The 18,197-nt window shown below is 40.8% G+C and overlaps 1 protein-coding gene across 1 annotated transcript in view; it reads right to left on the reverse strand.

The window, feature by feature from the left end:
- Nucleotides 1–64: 64 nt before the first annotated feature.
- Nucleotides 65–18,197, reverse strand: part of cltcl1 (clathrin, heavy chain-like 1) — a 26,647-nt gene continuing 8,514 nt past the window's right edge. Inside the window, exons 4-32 of the mRNA XM_010784240.1 lie at nucleotides 17,158–17,162; nucleotides 16,089–16,250; nucleotides 15,756–15,869; nucleotides 15,495–15,668; nucleotides 15,158–15,355; nucleotides 14,602–14,802; nucleotides 14,363–14,515; nucleotides 13,996–14,118; nucleotides 13,423–13,560; nucleotides 13,163–13,327; nucleotides 12,846–13,026; nucleotides 12,550–12,713; nucleotides 12,307–12,432; nucleotides 12,072–12,214; nucleotides 10,965–11,199; nucleotides 10,754–10,876; nucleotides 10,517–10,662; nucleotides 10,241–10,424; nucleotides 9,616–9,808; nucleotides 9,378–9,535; nucleotides 9,104–9,268; nucleotides 8,316–8,591; nucleotides 7,632–7,781; nucleotides 7,396–7,527; nucleotides 7,174–7,284; nucleotides 6,441–6,611; nucleotides 5,945–6,166; nucleotides 2,482–2,557; nucleotides 65–1,708 (exon numbers count right to left, since the gene is read on the reverse strand). Of these exons, the coding sequence (XP_010782542.1) occupies nucleotides 1,584–1,708; nucleotides 2,482–2,557; nucleotides 5,945–6,166; nucleotides 6,441–6,611; nucleotides 7,174–7,284; nucleotides 7,396–7,527; nucleotides 7,632–7,781; nucleotides 8,316–8,591; nucleotides 9,104–9,268; nucleotides 9,378–9,535; nucleotides 9,616–9,808; nucleotides 10,241–10,424; nucleotides 10,517–10,662; nucleotides 10,754–10,876; nucleotides 10,965–11,199; nucleotides 12,072–12,214; nucleotides 12,307–12,432; nucleotides 12,550–12,713; nucleotides 12,846–13,026; nucleotides 13,163–13,327; nucleotides 13,423–13,560; nucleotides 13,996–14,118; nucleotides 14,363–14,515; nucleotides 14,602–14,802; nucleotides 15,158–15,355; nucleotides 15,495–15,668; nucleotides 15,756–15,869; nucleotides 16,089–16,250; nucleotides 17,158–17,162 (4,514 nt within the window). The 3' untranslated portion in view covers nucleotides 65–1,583. The remainder of the gene's footprint in view (nucleotides 1,709–2,481; nucleotides 2,558–5,944; nucleotides 6,167–6,440; nucleotides 6,612–7,173; nucleotides 7,285–7,395; nucleotides 7,528–7,631; nucleotides 7,782–8,315; nucleotides 8,592–9,103; nucleotides 9,269–9,377; nucleotides 9,536–9,615; nucleotides 9,809–10,240; nucleotides 10,425–10,516; nucleotides 10,663–10,753; nucleotides 10,877–10,964; nucleotides 11,200–12,071; nucleotides 12,215–12,306; nucleotides 12,433–12,549; nucleotides 12,714–12,845; nucleotides 13,027–13,162; nucleotides 13,328–13,422; nucleotides 13,561–13,995; nucleotides 14,119–14,362; nucleotides 14,516–14,601; nucleotides 14,803–15,157; nucleotides 15,356–15,494; nucleotides 15,669–15,755; nucleotides 15,870–16,088; nucleotides 16,251–17,157; nucleotides 17,163–18,197) is intronic.

Here is an 18,197-nt window from a genome sequence, read left to right on the forward strand (position 1 = left end):
CCAACAGAGAGCTTGTTAATATTTCCTAAGATGTGAAGGAATTTAAAAAAAAATGCACCAACACTACTGTGTGTAAACTTTATTCCTCTTTCTGTATGCTCGACTTGTGCAGATAAAGGGAGTCAGTCGTGTGCAGCTTTTGCTTTGACAAATCCAAAGTTTTCACCACGGAGGGACAGACCTCAGTGTATCATAAGGAACTGTCGGAAAGCAGTCGAAGTAAACAATCAACTAAACTTTTACTTTGAGCAGCCTTGCCTCAAGACTTTGCCATTTATTAACCTGCTGTTTTTGCATTTTGTCATTTTCTTACAAAAATCATTATACTTTTTGAGACTACAACAACACACTATAGACAATACATACGGTATTCCATAATATCTGACTTCTTTGATTAGTTAGGTATTTCAATATAGCTTAAATTATACAGTTTTCAGTACAATAATGATTATTTTTGTGAACCAACTGGCACCAGGATGTGAGCTAATGATCCAGCGTTTTCATTTACTCGAGTCTGTAGGAGCTTCATCACCGTTTTCTGTTAGTCGGGTGAGAAAGTTTCATATAACGTCACACACAACATTAGTAATACTTGATATATGCAACATGAAAATTGTGCTCCTGGTTGCAGCATTATAGTTTGGCAGCACATGCACAGACTACAGCATAAAGCATTTTTTTATTATTATTTCACCTTCTTTCTTTCTTTCCTCTTTCTTATTGTCACAAGCATACTGGAAGTCCAGATGTCCGCAGTCCAAAAAGTCGATGGACGCAATCAACAGCTCTGAAAGGTTTGCAGGTGATGGACATTTCATTGAGTGTCTCTTGGTTTGTTGACGTATCCCTCAAAAGCTTTAGAGGCTACATACACACTCACACACACACATCCACAGACAGTACCATAACCTCAAACAAGTGTTCTCAGTCCATATACAGCAAACACTTGTGTAACTGTTGTGAGAAGACAAACAAAACTATTGCACAGTAACCATCTGTCTAACCAGAGCATGAGACAGTTTTGAAATTTAACATGAACAAATGAGCCAGTTTTTTTGCCGCCTCCTCAAAGTAAATAAGGCCGTAGCAGTGCTTTAGAAGGGACCAGGGAGACACACCCAAGCCCCCTCCTCTCCTCGGTAACAAGTCTCTTCCTCATCAGTGCTGAATCTTTTTGAAAATAAAGTAGCTCTATTGTTAATAAAGTCTATATGGAACAGCAAAAGGTCAGGGTGGTTTAGTGTGACTTGTATTTTCTTCGGTGTGTTAATTCCTCTAGAAGCTGAGAGGTGACTTCATGCTGTGTAGATCAGGGATGCAATTATACTGTCCATGTGGAAAAAAGAAAGGGGGGGAGGGTACAGCAATCTTGTAAGAGCGGGTCGTTCTGCAGTATGTGTGGAGAAGTAGAGATGATGGATTTATATTGCAGTTTCAGTCTCATTGGGAATGAAGGACCAGGTCAGTTTCAGGGGTCTCCGTGCCGCCAATTGAGACCCAGAGCAGCACGGTTCAGTGTGGTTTAGGTCCAAGGTGTGTGAGTATGTGCAGGTGAGAGGGGTGGACGAGGCGGGGTCAAGCCTCTACATGTTGTAGCCGTAGGCAGGCTGAGCAGGGAAGCCCGCCGTGGCAGCTGGATAACCGTAGCCTGGGTACGGCGGCTGGGCAGCCACCGGAGCAGGAGAGGCAGGCAACATCAGCTGCTGGCCTGATCAAACACACACACACACACACACACACACACACACACACACACACACACACACACACACACACACACACACACACACACACAGACAAGATCTCAACTTTTGGACAAGTGTATGCATGTTGCTTTAGATGTCATTTGTCAAAGACTTTTTTAGTAATTTTGTTACCAATACTGATGTCTTTGTCATTAGGTTTTTCTTTGTTTGTAACATGGCCATTATGTGGAAAATAATCCCAAAAATTATGATTTACTAACAAATCGATTTTTGGGCACAAGTCATGCCCTTGTCCTGATTTTCCCAGATGATGTGCTTAAATTGTTTTCATGAAGAAAAATATCATTGGATAAAAGCCCATACTGAATTTGCTGATGGTTTAAATACAAACAGGTGTCTTTGTTTGTTATCAGTAAACTTGCCTAGGGAACATTTCAAATGAAATAATTTGAATAATTTTGTTTTCTTTTGGGAGTAAACTAATTTAGCAAAAGATTGTTTAGTTAAATGACAGATCTCCTCTGTCTGTCTGGTTTTAATTAAATGTGCACAAAATGGTCAAAGTTTGACAACAACAACGATAACGTTTTTGGCTATGTGCTTAAAGTTTCAGTTCCTTCATCTTCATCCAATCAGTATATGTTTGGGTAGTGTTACATTTCAAATCCAACTTCCATTTTCCACCAAGTCTTTTACAGACAGTTGGGCTTATTCCAAAAAAAAACTGCAGGCCATTTTCTCCTATTTAGAAATCTCAACCCTCTGGTTAACTTACCGAACACTATGGGCTGAGGCTCTGTCACCTCCTCTTCAGTTTTCCTTTGGCTGTCTGCCTCCTCCAGTTCGTCCACCTGGCAAAAAAAGAGGATAGCTCAGACAAGTATAACTCATAAGACAGTCTGATTTAATATATTAAAAGGTATCCTACAGAAACCTTGTGACCCCATGTACTTTGCTTTGCAGTCTGTAAACTAAATACAAATGTCAGATTATATCCCCTGTCCTATTGGTAGCATGAGAGAAAACAATGCCAGCTTTCAATAAAAAAAAATAATATTTATAATAATGTACGATGTATGATCACAGTGTGCCTGTTGTTTTTACAAGAATATATTTAATGTTCCGCAATATGCCCTAAACTCTAAATGCTTCAGCAGTAAGACTAAAGTTCTCTTTCATTTAAAAAAACAAATAGTGATGAATATGTTTGTTAACACTGTAGATGTATCATATCAACTTCTAGACAAACTACACACAGAAACTCCACAGTGCAGGTTACCTGAGAGAAGATGCCATGCAGGTTTGGTGAGACATTTTAAAACAGCTTCCAGTAGAAATGTTAATTCAACAATTAAAGGGCCCGTTCACCCCAGTCACAAAAAACAAAGAACTACTTAACCCCTAGTGGTATCATACCAGGCAGATAGTGACTGCTGAGACTTAATTACTACGATCACCCTAATTCAATCAAGTGGAATAAAATGTTACTTGAAGCACTGAAAAATGTGAACTCCAAAGCAATCTCTTTTTCCAGATAGGATGTCCGTTTTTATCATAAAAAATTCACAGACTTCATTATCAACAGTCATCACTATTTTATACACTCAATTGAAAATAGTCGTTAATGAAAACAGTTTACAAGGTATGTGGGATATTATAAATAACAAGATAGATAGCAAGGACATTATATCTGGTCATTCAATGCTTTTTATTTTCCTAATTTAATTCTTTTTTTGAGCAACAAAAATTAAGCATCGGCATGTACCTTTAAAACTCAGCAAATAAAACCAAATCTACATCATGGCTTCATGGCTAGATACCCCTGGGGAAGATAGTTTTGTTTTTGTGTGTAAACTGACCCTTTAAAAGTAAAACAATAGTGGTGGGACTCAAGGTTAAAGAGATATTACATTTTGTATTAAGTAAAGGAGAAGCTATACATGCCTACAGTATGTGCTGATGCTACATTTCAGACATTCCCAGTTAACAATCACAGCTTCCACATGCATCCTGTGCGCAGGCCCTCCTGACAGAACTACATTTAGAATATGTCATTCTGCCGGATTGCTAGCTACGTGTGAGAAGCTTACAGGTTAGGCTGATCTGTGCCAGGCATCAGTGTTTGGGCAGTGACATTGTTGTAGTGCCAATAGTCCTACCCACTAAGTGCAAATCAATTATCAGGCATTTTGCTTCAACTGCTGAGGCAGCTGAATAGAACAAATATCTGTTGCAAGTTCATTTCTGTCATCATTTCGAAAGATGAGGGAAAAAACCAAAAAGGACTGAACTGGTAAAACAGCACTTGCACTGTGAATCACTTTTCTATACATTATAACAAATTATTATAAGGAGTGATAATAAATAATAATGTTTAAAACGCAGAGTTGAAATACAGTAATCAACCAATCGAAATTGATATGATTGTATCATAAAACAAAATATTATTTTGCTATGCTGCTTGTTGATTTCCAACAGTGAGACTAACAACAAAATGTTGGTACAACTTAAACTCTGTCTCCTAGTATATGATTGAAAACTTTAATGTACAAGAAGTTGGTATTTCACTTCCTGAATGGCCACTACTTAGCAAAGAAATACGTATTCTTTTCCCAGAGACAGAAAGAGGAAAGGACACTCCATAAACGTTAGTTAGTGTTTGAAGCCTTGCATTTAAATAACAGGTACATACTTTAAACCAACACTTGTTAACCAGGAGTTAGAAACATGGGGATGCATCTAACAAGTTAACAGTGGCACGCTCTCCTGATATTTCTAAAGCATTAGCCAGGAGGGGAAATCACTATGTTCCTTGTATTACTCTATATTGTACCATATCATCAATCTTTTGCATCAGCACAACTGAATTTGTCAGGATTTAATGAATGCTACTGAACACTAGATGCAGCCCCAAGAGAGAGGAGTTAGAGGGTGAGAGAGGTTTCTGTTAGGCCAGGACCGACTAATCCTGAAGAACAAGATGGTGCACAGGCTTTGGCTCCAGCCATCAACACAGCAGCTTTTAGACGTTTCCTTAAACCACATTAAACCTCCTGGATACTACGAAAATCTGGAGAGGTCTGTTCGTCCATTGATGATAAAATGAAGGCCAGTTAGGAGCTCAAAGGGAACCGTTTAAAACGTACCAAACTAGTGCAATTATTTCTAGTGCTTCTTTAAACCTTATAGTCTATCAATTCATATATCCAATCTGAGTCAGAAACTGCTCTAATCCAACTGTTGACTCTGTTATTCATATTTTCATTAGTTTGTTTCTGCCTCACTAATTAAAGCCTTTGTTTTAACATTCATTAGCAATACAACTGAGATAATGACGTACCCCAGATGGATCATTTAGAAACTGCCTCTATACAGATATACTCAAAATGTAAAACGTATTGTGTTGGTGCTGAAGTGGAACAAAAGCCTGCACAAACCACTACAGCTCTCCATGACCAGAGCTAGTGAGGCCGTACTCAGTCTACAGTCCATGCTAGGTTCCTACATCAGAAACCTAAGAGATAAGTTACAACAAAAACAGACAGAACACAAAGGAGAAATAAAAAAGAGGGCCAGAGACCGTCACCTTCGCTGCAAACTCATCAACCTGGAAGAGAACCCAAAGAGATGACCTCAAGTGACCTCTCATGTCTACAGGTCAGCATTTTAGAAATTCATCGGGACCAGAGGGAGTTCACTGGCAAATATACTTCACTACTATTAAAGGCAGATGGAGAAGGATTTGTCATTTGCGTAGTTTGCAGACACGACATTCAACGTTGGCTCCTCATGCCCGGCTCTAAGATATCTAATGTTTGTTTTTTGTTTTTTCTGCAGTATCTGCCATTTCCTAGGTTCCTGTTGGATGTGTGCTCACAACCTGGTAACGGTAACTAACCTATTCAAAAGGTGAAATACAGGAAGATGGCAGCAGGGTCTTTGTTTTGTTTCTGTTTTTTAGGAAAATCCCACTCATCCTGCCTTTAAGAAAGCTACATCTGTTTAGATTAAACTCATACAGTAATATAACCTGGTTCTTAATACCTGCAGGGAATGTTACAGACTATTGTCCATCTAAGAAATATAAATACATTTTAGTACAGTCAAAATGCAGAATTAAAAACTTGTTTCCTCTATAAAAAAAAAATACACTAAGTAAACTTGATTTTATGACAAAGAAGACACAAAAAATATGAAAAACAACAACTCTGTTGACGGTTTTTCCGTTGATTACTAACCTTTGTCATGTACTCTCTCATGACTTGGATGAAGTACGGCATGGCAAAGTCCATGATGTTGTTCCTCCAGGCCAGCTCCAGCACCACGTCCGGGTGCAGCAGGTCGTAGGAGGCGAACAGGCAGGCTGCGAAGCACTCCTTCCTGTCCTCCTCCAGGAACCACTGGAGCAGGGTCTCTGCCAGCTCTGCGTCCTTAGACTCTGCGGCGTACAGCATGGCATCCTGGGAAAAACAGAAATACAGTTTAATCATTTTTATTATTAAAGCCTTAATGAAAGTTTTAGAAGTAGTTTGAGCCATCATTTCTGTGAAGAGGGGGCTTCTGGAGAGGTAATGATTTGCTTTTCCTGTCTTTACTTGATGTTTTAGTCCATGTACAGTAGATCTATGGTTTGTACAGACACTGTATATCTTTCTAAGGAATAAACAAACAAACAGTGCCATCTACAGGAAAATGGAAGTACATGAAAATGCTTTTCTCCAACATGTTCATTACCTTGTAGAGTTTGTCCTGCTTGCAGAGCTCTACACTCTGTCTCCAGCGGTTGTTGCCTTTGTATAGGTACGCTGCGATGCGCCTGAACTCAATCAGCTCATGTTTCTCTAACCTCAGCGCCAGGTCAATGGTGTCAAAGTGATCATAGGCATCAATGGATGCTCTCAGGCCCTGTGAATTACACACAGAACAAAAAGAATATTACACCACGGATTAAAAACAAAGTGATGCCAGTCAGTGCCACCTAGTGACCAAAGGAGCTTTAGTTTCTGCAGTACTGTATACATTTAATAATTTCGAAAGGCATGAACAACAGTGGGTTCCAGCCTTTTTCTTTAAGTGACCACTTTTGAGTAAACTGACACATTCATGACTGTGTGCCTGAATGTATGGATTTTCCATCTTATGTTCGATGCATCTAATAAAAGGAAGGAACACTGAAGAACTGTGCAATTAACCCAGATAGTGAACACAATCATTTCAGGAAGTTGGATGAATTATTAACAGATCGTTTTATGTGGGTAATGCATCAAGGATAAGTTTTCCTTTTATTTTTTAGGAACTTTTAATAACATTTTCTGTCATTATTAAGTGTTTTTGAAACGTTTAACAATTATAGATGTTTATTAGGTTTTGTTTTCTTCTTCCTGAGGTTTGGTCATGTTCTAATATCTCTATTTGATTTAAGGATATTTTCTATTTCAAGTGTCAATAAAAAGAAAAGCTGAGAGACCTGGAAGTCTTCCTCGTCTGTCAGCAGGTTGTTGAGGGCTTCGTTGACGGACTTGTTGTTGTGACTCTGGACAGACCTCAGGTAAGGCTTGACCAACTTCAGCTGGTTCATCTAGTCGAGCAGAAATAACCCAAATCATGTCAACCGTGTTACGTACAGCGCACAAAAGGTAAACCAATACAGAAGATTTAGCTGACAGAGGTTGACCTCGTCGCTGGTTACCTTGCTGAAAAAGGTGACAGCTCGGCTGTGGTCCAGCCGCGGAGACAGGATGGTCAGCAGGTCATTAATTAGGAGGGGTTTATATTCCAGGTAAAAGGAAAGAGATTTATAGTACAGCTCAACATTGGCAACCTGACGAGAAAAAAAATATATGATTAGAGAACATAATAAAGATGATAAGATGTAAAGACAATGAAAAAGGGAAATGAAATGTTCAGTCACAACACATTTTTTACCTTAGCAATAATGTCCTTGAACGGCCCTTCTTTCCACGCATCTGTGGCATGAGACATCATTGTGATTGCGGCATTGTCAAACTCCTCATATTTATCGTAAAGGAACACCAGCTCTGCCCATAGATGAGCCTGCTCTGCTGCACGAAGGACCTGACAAACACAGAAACAATCACTGTCAAGCAATACATTAGTGTTTTTTTGCTTAAATTCATGCACTAAAATCTGAAATATCTTGAAATAAATAACATTATATATATACACTATTTTCAAAAAATCTTTAAATACTTTTGAAAAGGAAAACACCGAACTAGATCTGACAAATTAGACAGCATTTATCTATTTATTTTAACTCATTACTTATCACAACAATAAACCGTGTGAGTATGATTTTGTAATAGGCAAATTTGATTGAAAAACTTGTCCGTAAGCTTTCAAAAGGTTCTTGAAAATAAGAAAAACGGTACACAGACTTTTGACCACCTGAATGACAATTTTAGCATCTTAAAATAATGTTCCGATATATCTGTAGATAAATATCTAAAAAAGGGAGAAAAAAGCAACTCAAAGTGTCTTAGTGCTTACTATTACTTTCTTTCTAGGGTGCAGGGAAGAAGCAAATAGTTCACGACTCACAAGCAGCCTCCTCTTATTTTTAAAACACATAGACACTCAAACAAAATCTACCTTTGGGATGTTGACTCTGGACCAGAAGAGCTCGAGGTGCTCCCTCATCTTCTGAGGTTTGAACTTTGAGTAGAGGATGGCGAGCTCGGTGAACATGCCCATGTGGGCGCGCTCCAGGCCCAGTGCAGCCTCCAGCAGAGCGATGAGCTCCTCGAAGTATGCGCGGTCCTGATAGTAGCTGATCAGGTCCTCCAGCTCGTCAGCGTGGATCACTATGTGGAGGCCACAGATTTGTGCCAACCGGAACTCCTCGCCATCCACACACGCAAAACACACCTGTAAATCGAAGAGAGGAGGTTCCTGAAGTCTTTTGTCTATATTCTTATAAATAAGTATCTTAGACCGTAAAGCAGGGGTGTCAAAACTCATTTTATGTGGCCCGCAAGAGCTTGTAAAGAATATAATACGTTTATTATACGGTTACATGCCGCTTTACAGTTGCCCATAAACTACATGCCCCACAATGCATCTCACTTTTTGACATGCGCACTGAAGAGACAATTAGTTATTACCCTATCCGATAATAATCCAATGCAGAGGCAATAATGTAATATAATACATTATTTTATATATATATATTACATATTTATGTACATTTATATAGTCTTAAAGTTACAACCGGCCCTTTGAGTGCAACCATAATGCTAAAGTGGCCTGCGATGAAATTGAGTTTGACAGCCCTGCCATAAAGTAACAACTGAATATATCTTAATGTTAAGAAAAAAAAAACTGATCAAAAGAAGAGCAGCTTATTGAACAGAGGTTAAAGGTGTTTGTGTGCTAGGTACCTCCTTCCATGTCCGTGTGCTGTTGGCCTTCCTGCCGCTGTCCACAGCCGCCTGGTACTCCCCGAGGTGGACAAGCGTCGATGCGAGGCGAGCGAAGTTGGAAACATTGTTGTACAGGAGCTTGGCTGCGTCGTACATGCCCTCATCATAACATCTATCACCCACCTGTAGAAAGAGAGGGAGACATTTTCAGATATATGATGTTACAAGCTAGAGTACGGGAAAGAACAACATGCATTTCTCTTTCCTCTCAACACTGTGAAGTGTTTCTTACCTGCTGTATGTGAGCATTGTTGGGCCCACTGACAAACTCCTCCAGCTCTGCCAGACGGTTTGTTTTAGCTAAAGCAAAGATCAGCTCCGTCTCTACATACGACTCTCTCGCTTTCTTTCGAGCCATCTGGAGGAATTTGACCAAGTCTTCCCAGTTATCTATAAAACACAACACCTCAGAAATCAACTCGCACAGAAGAGACGACCAGAGTTAACTGTGCTGCAGAGCGAAGGCTTACTGTTCTTGCTGGCTGCGTTGACCACCTCCATGTAAGCTGAAGGGTCAATGGCTTTGATATACGAGTCGATGGCCTCCTTCACCAGATCCCGCTGCAGCTGAGCTCTGGCTAACTGGCTCCACACCGCGGGCTCATCACAGCGCTCAGCAAACTCATAGGCACGATCCAAGTTCCCTATGTGCTCTATCAATACCTGGAGACAGGAGATAAAACACAATGGATAATATTGTTTGAACATTTATATGTTCAGATTGATTTACAGCAATAAGAGTTGATGCCACTAAACAGTAGTTAAGAGATACACTGATACAATCTGCAGCATCAACTCCTAAAACTGATTCTAAATATTAAACATTTTCAAATGAATTTACCTGTTTTACAAAAAAGATCAATACAATAATGGCCTTAACTGCCAAAAAGGAAAGTAAGACAGGAAAATCCTTACAGAATAACAGAAAATGTGATCAAAATACATTCAAACCTTAAACATAACACACACATAATGTTTTTTAATAGTATTGAATGTCAAATAAAAGAAAAACTCTGATTAAATCTCAACTTTACCAAATACAATTACTGTTTTTGGAACTTTACTAATACTATTTGTGTATACATTCTTTTGTACCTGTATGGCTGATGTGTTAACGTCAAATTTCTTGAAAATGGCAAACGCTTCTTCAAAGAGCTCATTGCTAATGGCAATATTAGCAATGTCTGGAGCGTCGTAGTTGTCTAGCTTGTTGATGTACTCCATCACACGAGTGCGATCGGCTTTGATGGCCGTCAAAATGAGCAGGTTCTGGAGATTTCTGAAAAAATACCACAGATGCAGAGAGGATTTTTAAAAAGAGGAAAGTATTGGGGTTACATTTGTATGCTGCGAGCTGCATGCCTGCTGTACCTGTGCTCACTGAAGACAGAGTTATCTAGAACAATCTTCTCCAGAAGTTCTATCAGCTCGTTCGGCAGGTCTGCCGTCATGAAGGCCTTGACTGTGACCGAGACCTCCTCTGGGTCCTGGGTCTCCGACAGCGCTGTCTGCACCACCTGAGAGGAGTAGGAGTTCAAAAATAAACTTTGGAATATCACTCATTTACATCTTGCATCACTTCAGGATTACAGCTGGACGATATCTAACCTGGTCGATTAGCTGTCTTCTGAAGGGGTTGTCTTCCTCCAAAACATTCGCCCATAGCTCGGGATCTTTCCTTCGCACCAGATATCGAGCCTCACTCTTGAATAAGGAGTTCTCGTTGCACACCTGAGAAAAAAAACATGTACATTTGTGGAAAATGGATCTATATTAGAATGATGCATTATCTAAATGATACATAACGTGATCCACGCACTTTGATGAGATCCAGGTCACACTCTCCTCTCTCATACGCCACACAGGCCAGGTGGGGGTCTCTCTTCTCGCAGTATTTCCCGACCACAGCGCTGTCGTAGAACGTGTTCTCCTTCAGGAAGCGCTCAGGTGTGTTGTTGCTGTCGATGTAGATCTTGGCCAGGGCATTGTGGGTAGCCGGCTCCTCGCATCCATCATGAATACGAGACTCCAGCCATGGCAAGAGAAGTTTTAACCTAAGAAGATAGCATAGTTTTTAAATATCATCTACATATAATACACAGCATTTATACAAATATATGAACTAACATGCAGTAATATTGGATATCCCTTCTTCCTGGTGGTATAAAGCCTGAGTAATATCTCTGGGGTGATGTCAGACGGTTACTGTTTCTGGAGTGTATTTGCTCTGACACAGAACTAGATGGCAGTGTTCAGTAATGCTGTATTCATGTTCACAATCTCCCGTATTCACGTTCTAGTACAGAGTCATATATTACAGTGAAAGTAGTTTCACTGGATAAGGAAGGTATCATTTTCTTAGCATTATTAGAGGTGTCTGCTTTAAACACAGGCCACTAAATGCCTGTAAAGATTTGGAAGTACCTTTTGTGCTTTAAAAAAATATACGTTACATCTTCTGTAGTACAGAAACTGCTGAGTGATAAGGAGCAAAATAAAAAGCCTGTATTTTGCCTCATATTTACGTATTCACATATTTCAGTCACCTCTGTCTTTTCTTTGAGTGTAGATGCATTTGGTGATTTATAAATGTATATCAGCTATTACATATTTCAATTTCTGCTAGCATGGTGTCTAACGTAATTTCTTCTGATTATCTCAATATTTATTTTTAAAGATATTTTTATTTTCAAGTCATTATTAACATGTTCTTTCTGCTGTGACTTGCAGATCATTAATCTCTCTTATGCTGTTTCTGGAGCTGGTCCTTTTAAAGAGGTTTGGTTAAACATCTATCAGGTACCTACAGGTACCTACAGAGACAAATACATATGCAACACAAAGTCACAAGTAGTAATCAGTTGTTGCATCCAATGAAACAAAAATGAACAAGAAATAGAGGAAGCCATTCATGTTTTGCTCCTACCGGTTCCTCTTCTCTACTTCCTCCACCAGCTCATCAGTGGAAAATTGCCCTCTGACCACCATGATCAGGTTCTTAATGACGTCCTCGGCACAGTCCACATCCAACAGGCCGCCTATCACCACCGGTAAACGACTGGGGTTCACCTGAAAACAAGTGCAACACATTCTAAATACAGACAGCCCAAATAAAGCTTAAATTGAGTGGAAACCACATAGGTATAAAGTAGTGATCTTACCTTCTGTACGTAGATTTCAATGTATTTCTGCAGATTGTTGCGGTAGAGGTAGAGCACCAGGTCATGGACGAAGTCAAAGCGATCACACACAATGATGAGAGGAAGCTGGTCTGTCAGCTTGGCCTCCTACGAAGAGAAGAAAGAAGGTTAATTTGTGGTTAAAGAAATATTAAAAAAAACAGATTTTTTTGAATTTCTGCTGAAACATCAAATCAATCATAAACATTTTTGACATCTTTGTACCTTGAGGAAGTTTTTAACCCTCTCCGGGTCGTAGCAGTTGCTCTCTCTACAGATTCTCTCCACTTCTTTGATCTGGCCTGTTTTGCAGGCAGCCTGGATGTACTTAAAATGAACATCAGGCTCCTGGCTGAAATTCACAATCGACCCAAGGAAGTAAAACAAGCCTTGAATAGAGATGGCAGAGGAGAAACAGCAGAAAAGTCAGCTCAATCTACAATGGAGTTAAACCTGAATTCAACACATTCAACATGACCGAGAGCTGCCCCCCCCAACCCTCACCCACATGTGACACCTACCCTCATAACTCTTGAAGGATTCAAAGAGCTCCACTAAGGACTGGGTCCCGAGCTGCTCATGATACTTAGATGCTACCTGGACACTCAGCTGCAGGTTCTGCCTGATGTTAGCCGACAACATGGCCCTTAAACACTCCAGCGAGTCTTCCACTGATAAAGATCCAAAGAAGTTTACCAGCCACTAAGGAGAAAGTGAAACAGCAGGGCAAGAAGGGAGGATCGAGGTCATTTTCACACATCATCTAAAAAACAAATGAAAAGTCGCTGCTCCAGAGAGAGTGATATTCACAGGTGTGACCCAACAGCCACAGGCGTACCTCAGGGTTGAGCAGATGTGTGTGCACCACGGCCCGTTTGATATCATACAGGTCTGTGAAGTGTTCAAGAGCCCTCTGCAGCAGTCCTGCCTTCTCACACAGCTGAGCAACGTGGGCACGGTCATAGTGGGTAAACATCTGGTTCCCCAGGATCGCATCTGCTACCTGAAAAAGGTTTATACACGCATGAAAATACTCATTGTGTTTTATATTACCAAAGGTGAAGTTGTTTTCTTCAATCAGGGCAGAGATTTTGGTACCTGGGGAGCATGTATGAGGTTCATCTCAAGCAGGCGTGTCTGTAAGTGTCCTTCGGCCGGGCGGTTGTTCTTTAGTGCATCCAACAGGAAGGAGGTGCACTGCTGGATCAGGTTTCCCTCCATGAACACATCTACGATCTGGCAATAGGCAAGAGGTAGAAGAGAAAATGAAATAAACAACAAAGTAAGGGAAAATATGAGATTTTTGAATTCCTCCCATCTGTGAACAATGATTTGAGTTAGCATGCATGGTGAGTTTAGAGTCACACACTATTAGGAACCACAGGCCCGGTAGCCAGATGTTTCAGCTTTCCTTATTTAAGGACATCTGTGGAGCTCAAAGGAGCATCAAGTTCTCTAGTCCAGATTAAGAGGCAGAGCAATGATGTGGCTTTAAAGGGAGGAGGGGGTCACTGACTCAGGGAATTCCTGGCATTGTTGGCACATCTGGAAAAACACAGATGGAAGCTCCCACACTGGACGTTGTGTTTGAGTGTGATTGTAGACATGCTATAAAAAGGTGGAAGTGACTCAGTATGTCTGAGTGAGACCATCAGCTGTTCTGTGTGTTACCTGGTTGATGTTGGCCAGCGGCTCCTCGTCCTGCACCAGCATCTGGGCGAACTGCAGTCCCTGGTCTGGGTTGACACGCATCACATTTCTCAGCAAAAAAACCCAGTCTGGGGTGTAGGCCACCTACAAAAGTACCATTGATTAAGCAGATAATAAATGAATTTCTCTTTTTAAGGTTATATAGAAATCATACTAAGACACCGAATATTATATTCTGTACTAATGATACAAACTTTTTTAATTAGACTACTAACATTCTACCGCAATATGTTTTCCGCAAAATATTATCATGTAGTGTTTCTTTCACATGCAGAAATAAACATGTTTTGATGCATAATTAAATGAAGGACTTTGAGTCCTTGACTACCTTTTTAGCGTACAACACTATCTTCTGGAACTGTCCCGTCTCAGCGAAGCACTGGATGACCTTGTTGGGGACGTTGGCTCTGAGGTACACACTGAGAGCGAGGGTGGCGTCAGAGGCCTTCACCAGGTCTCCCAGCTCCTCTGAGCACTCAAGCTACAACACATATGAAAGCACATTTAATACAACGTGGAGAACAAGCCAGATTTACAGGTGAGGGTGTTCTATTCTTCTGTTCCTACCTTGTCCTCCTTTAGCCATTTCTCTAGCAGCTGTTTGCGGCCCTGCTGCAGGACGGGCCTGCACAGCTCCAGAGACTCAAACTTGTTGAGCTGGCCTTGGTCCAGCAGAATACCAAAGTACTGCAACAGTGGAGACGCCTGCCCGGGCTGGGCAGGGACACTCTGAAACTTACGAATGGTCTCTGCTGTCCTCAGGATACCCTGAGGGGAGGAAGGGTGGTAAACAATGGAGGAATTATGGGTAGAAAAAACTAAGAGAGTAGGAATATAAATGTTGTTACATTTTTTTCAGAATATCCACAAACCAATATACAATGTGTATGGAAAATATTAGTACACCCTTAATATTTGTTTATGTTTTATATTTTACAATACTGAACTACAGTGAGTATAACTAAATCATCACCAGATAAATAAAAAAATGTATCTACTTAAAGTACAAATGTAGAAATGTGTGCAAGCACCGTTTCGTACAGTTGTTCCTGACTTTTTGCCAAAGCATCTGGTATGTATAAGAAGTGCAAACACTACAATTCAGCAGCAAATACAGACGTACCTTGGGTGCTGATGCAGCAACCTTTGCAGACTCTGAATAACTTCCCTGTGCAAACAGAGTGTTGAACTTCCTGTCAAAAATCTCCTCGGCCCCAGCGAGGTTTGACCTCACAGCAATTCTCAAGGCTAGATCAGGATTCTGCAGGACGTTGGTGGCATAGTTGACAATGTTTTCCTCCTCAACACACACTGACAACACCTGGAGACAGAACAATAAACATATAGTGCTCAATACATTGGTTCTTTGAGGCCAGAATAACATTTAAACATAACATCAAAGCAGGTCTATTATTAATGTTGTATAAAGCCGGTAAATAAAATGCCTTCTTGTTTCTCACCTGTCCCTTCTTGTTGACCCCAATAATTCCTGAGGTGGCTTCATGAGGGGCGGTAACAAAGATGGTCTCTGCACTGATTCGGTTCATGTAGATGCAGACTCCAGACTCCAGGTCATACAGGTGAATGTAACCATACTTTGTGATCAAATATATTACACCATGCTTGTTGCCAATCTGAAAATAATAATCAGAGAGAGAGATTTGATAAGCATTCACCCATAGTTTACTCCAAACCAATACATAGCAGGGGTCCTTCCCTACCTGCATAGCAACAGGAAAGTCTGTCTGGGCCTCTGGAGGGAAGAACACATCCACTGCTTTCTTTGCAAATGGCTGGTTTCCTGCAGCTGGCTGACCAACTTCAATGATGTGCAACTGGAGAAAAGAAATGATAACATTAGGCAGACATCCAAAGTACAGCAGCAACATCAACAAAAGGAGCTATTCTGGCTAAAAAGCACAAAGTATAAACATTATTTTCCTATATTCATAACAAAAATAACAACTTTTGTCTGCAAATCAGATATCTTTGTTCAGACAAATACAGTGTGATAGCATCGTGAGTGAAATTCCTGCGTGTCTCGGGGCCCTCACCTTTCCCCCAGCCTGTGAGCGCACAGCAAAGCAGAAGAGGGTGGATGCTTTGGCATTTCCCTCCACCTTGAACTCCCCGAAAGCCGCAGCGTGGCCCTCGATGGGCTGGGACACTTTCCTGTCAACAGAGTAAAGCTGCATCGCCCCTACCACACGGTTTTGCTGCATGACAAAGAGACACAGAGTTAAATAAATCATTGATGCAGTGAGTAAAGTCATTAACATTCAAAGGCAAAGTTTTACATTAGGGGAAATGCGCTGAATCGATTGCTTGTCAAGAGTTAGACAAGAAAATCAATATTCTAGCCTGAAGTCTCTGCTCGTTTCTGGCAAACTCACGATGATGAGAGAAAAATAGTCAAGCATATAAATCAACTTTAAAAGCACAACTTGTCGTTTTTGCACTTTTTGTAAAACAAATGAGACATACCATGTTTATTTGTCAATGTAAAGGTACCCAGAGGCTTACTTTTTGTACCCCTTGAACAAAGCCATGCTAGCCTTTTACCTCCATTTCCATGACTTATGATAAGCTGAGCTAAGCGCCTTATGGATCCAACTTCATATTTTCCATAGGTGTATTTTTTAAATGTCAGACTATTTCTATGAGATCCAAACAATCATCTTCCTCTTTAAAGTATCAACTAATACAATATTTTTTTCAGTTTTTGCCCAATAAAACAAATCACTTTAAACGTGGGGTAGGTATGTTTGAGAAACCGGCTCGAGATACACTTTTTGTTATATTCCATGGAATGCTCTTAACATCCCGATAGCAATGAATATCTTAAGTGCTTTGACAAAAAACCCATAAATAAATGTCACCTGTGGAAGCCGTAGCGCTGTAAAAAGCACGACCAATCATTTTAGCCGGCCCGGCTAAAATAACTGGATGGCCGACCTGCCTGTCAGCCTTCCATCTGTGCACAAACTTATCTCGTGCCCTCATTGGTCATGTGCGCGTTCGTGTGTGTTGGAGGAGGGGCTCTGTAAGGAAGTGGCAGATTTTCTGCGGTTGTGTATTTTCAAATTCTAGCGCACTCGAGCTGGTTTCTCCGAAATTACCTACCCCACCTTTAAATGTTCACAAACGGAAGAGACTATGTGTGCCACTAGGGCTGTTACTGACCCGATTTGGGATGCATGAGGAAGGAGAGACAAAGAAATGAAGGGAGTCGACGGTCGGGTGGCGACGTCTAGAAGTTGTAGCTCTACTTATCATTGCACTTGCCGAGTGGTGCGTACTGCCGTGCCTCCAGTAGCGAAGACCTTCACCTATAGCCATTTGTGGTGGAATTCAAGTGTTTCTTTGTAGTGGTATTAAGTGCCTTATTTTGTTTTCTATTATCGTACTTATCTTCAGTGTAGACTTATTATGGCCGGCCAGATTTTTTTGGTGCGGGCAAAATGACCTGCGGACCTCCTCTCTAACGGGGTCGAGAAGTCCAGTGTACCCATAACGCGATAATCGCAGTCCTAGTCTCTTTTTCGTGCCAGTCTCGTCGAGTGATGCAATGGTCAGACCAGACTTGTACAGTACTAGTAAACATCATGTTGAAAATGTCTATGACTGCTTGAATGCTGTTCTTCCATCTTGAACCGTGGTAGGTGACGACTAGGACGTTATGAATCTGTTCGAAGGGTCGTGACCTCCGCGTGTTTACAAATCCCTTCCAGACGCATAGCTTGATGTGTCTCACTGTACAAATGAGGCGTGTCATCCTTCATCCCTCCGATACCCATCACGCGTTATCATGGCAACACAAGCTCAGTTCCCCTCGTTCCAAGGTTTGGCGGTGACGTCAGTCGTACAGCAGCTACACAGGGGGACCCGTTCTGTGGAAGTGGGATTTAAAGAGGAGACCCCTAACAGATTGCATAACTCATAGCCCCATTCAGTCGAAACCTATTTTCGCAGATTGTTCATTGTACATTACATTACATTTTCACGTAAACTGTTTTGTTGTCGTACTAAAAAGGAGAGACTAGTTACTACGATATCGAGTTCCTTGTTTTCGAAACAGGAGACAGGTGTCATTGGGACCAAAAAAGTGTGGTATATCTATTGAAAGGTATAAAAACAAAATATTAAAGCACCTTTTAATATTT

This window comes from Notothenia coriiceps, unplaced genomic scaffold, assembly GCF_000735185.1.
Source record: "Notothenia coriiceps isolate Sejong01 unplaced genomic scaffold, NC01 NC01_scaffold00026228, whole genome shotgun sequence".
NCBI classification, from domain to species: domain Eukaryota; kingdom Metazoa; phylum Chordata; class Actinopteri; order Perciformes; family Nototheniidae; genus Notothenia; species Notothenia coriiceps.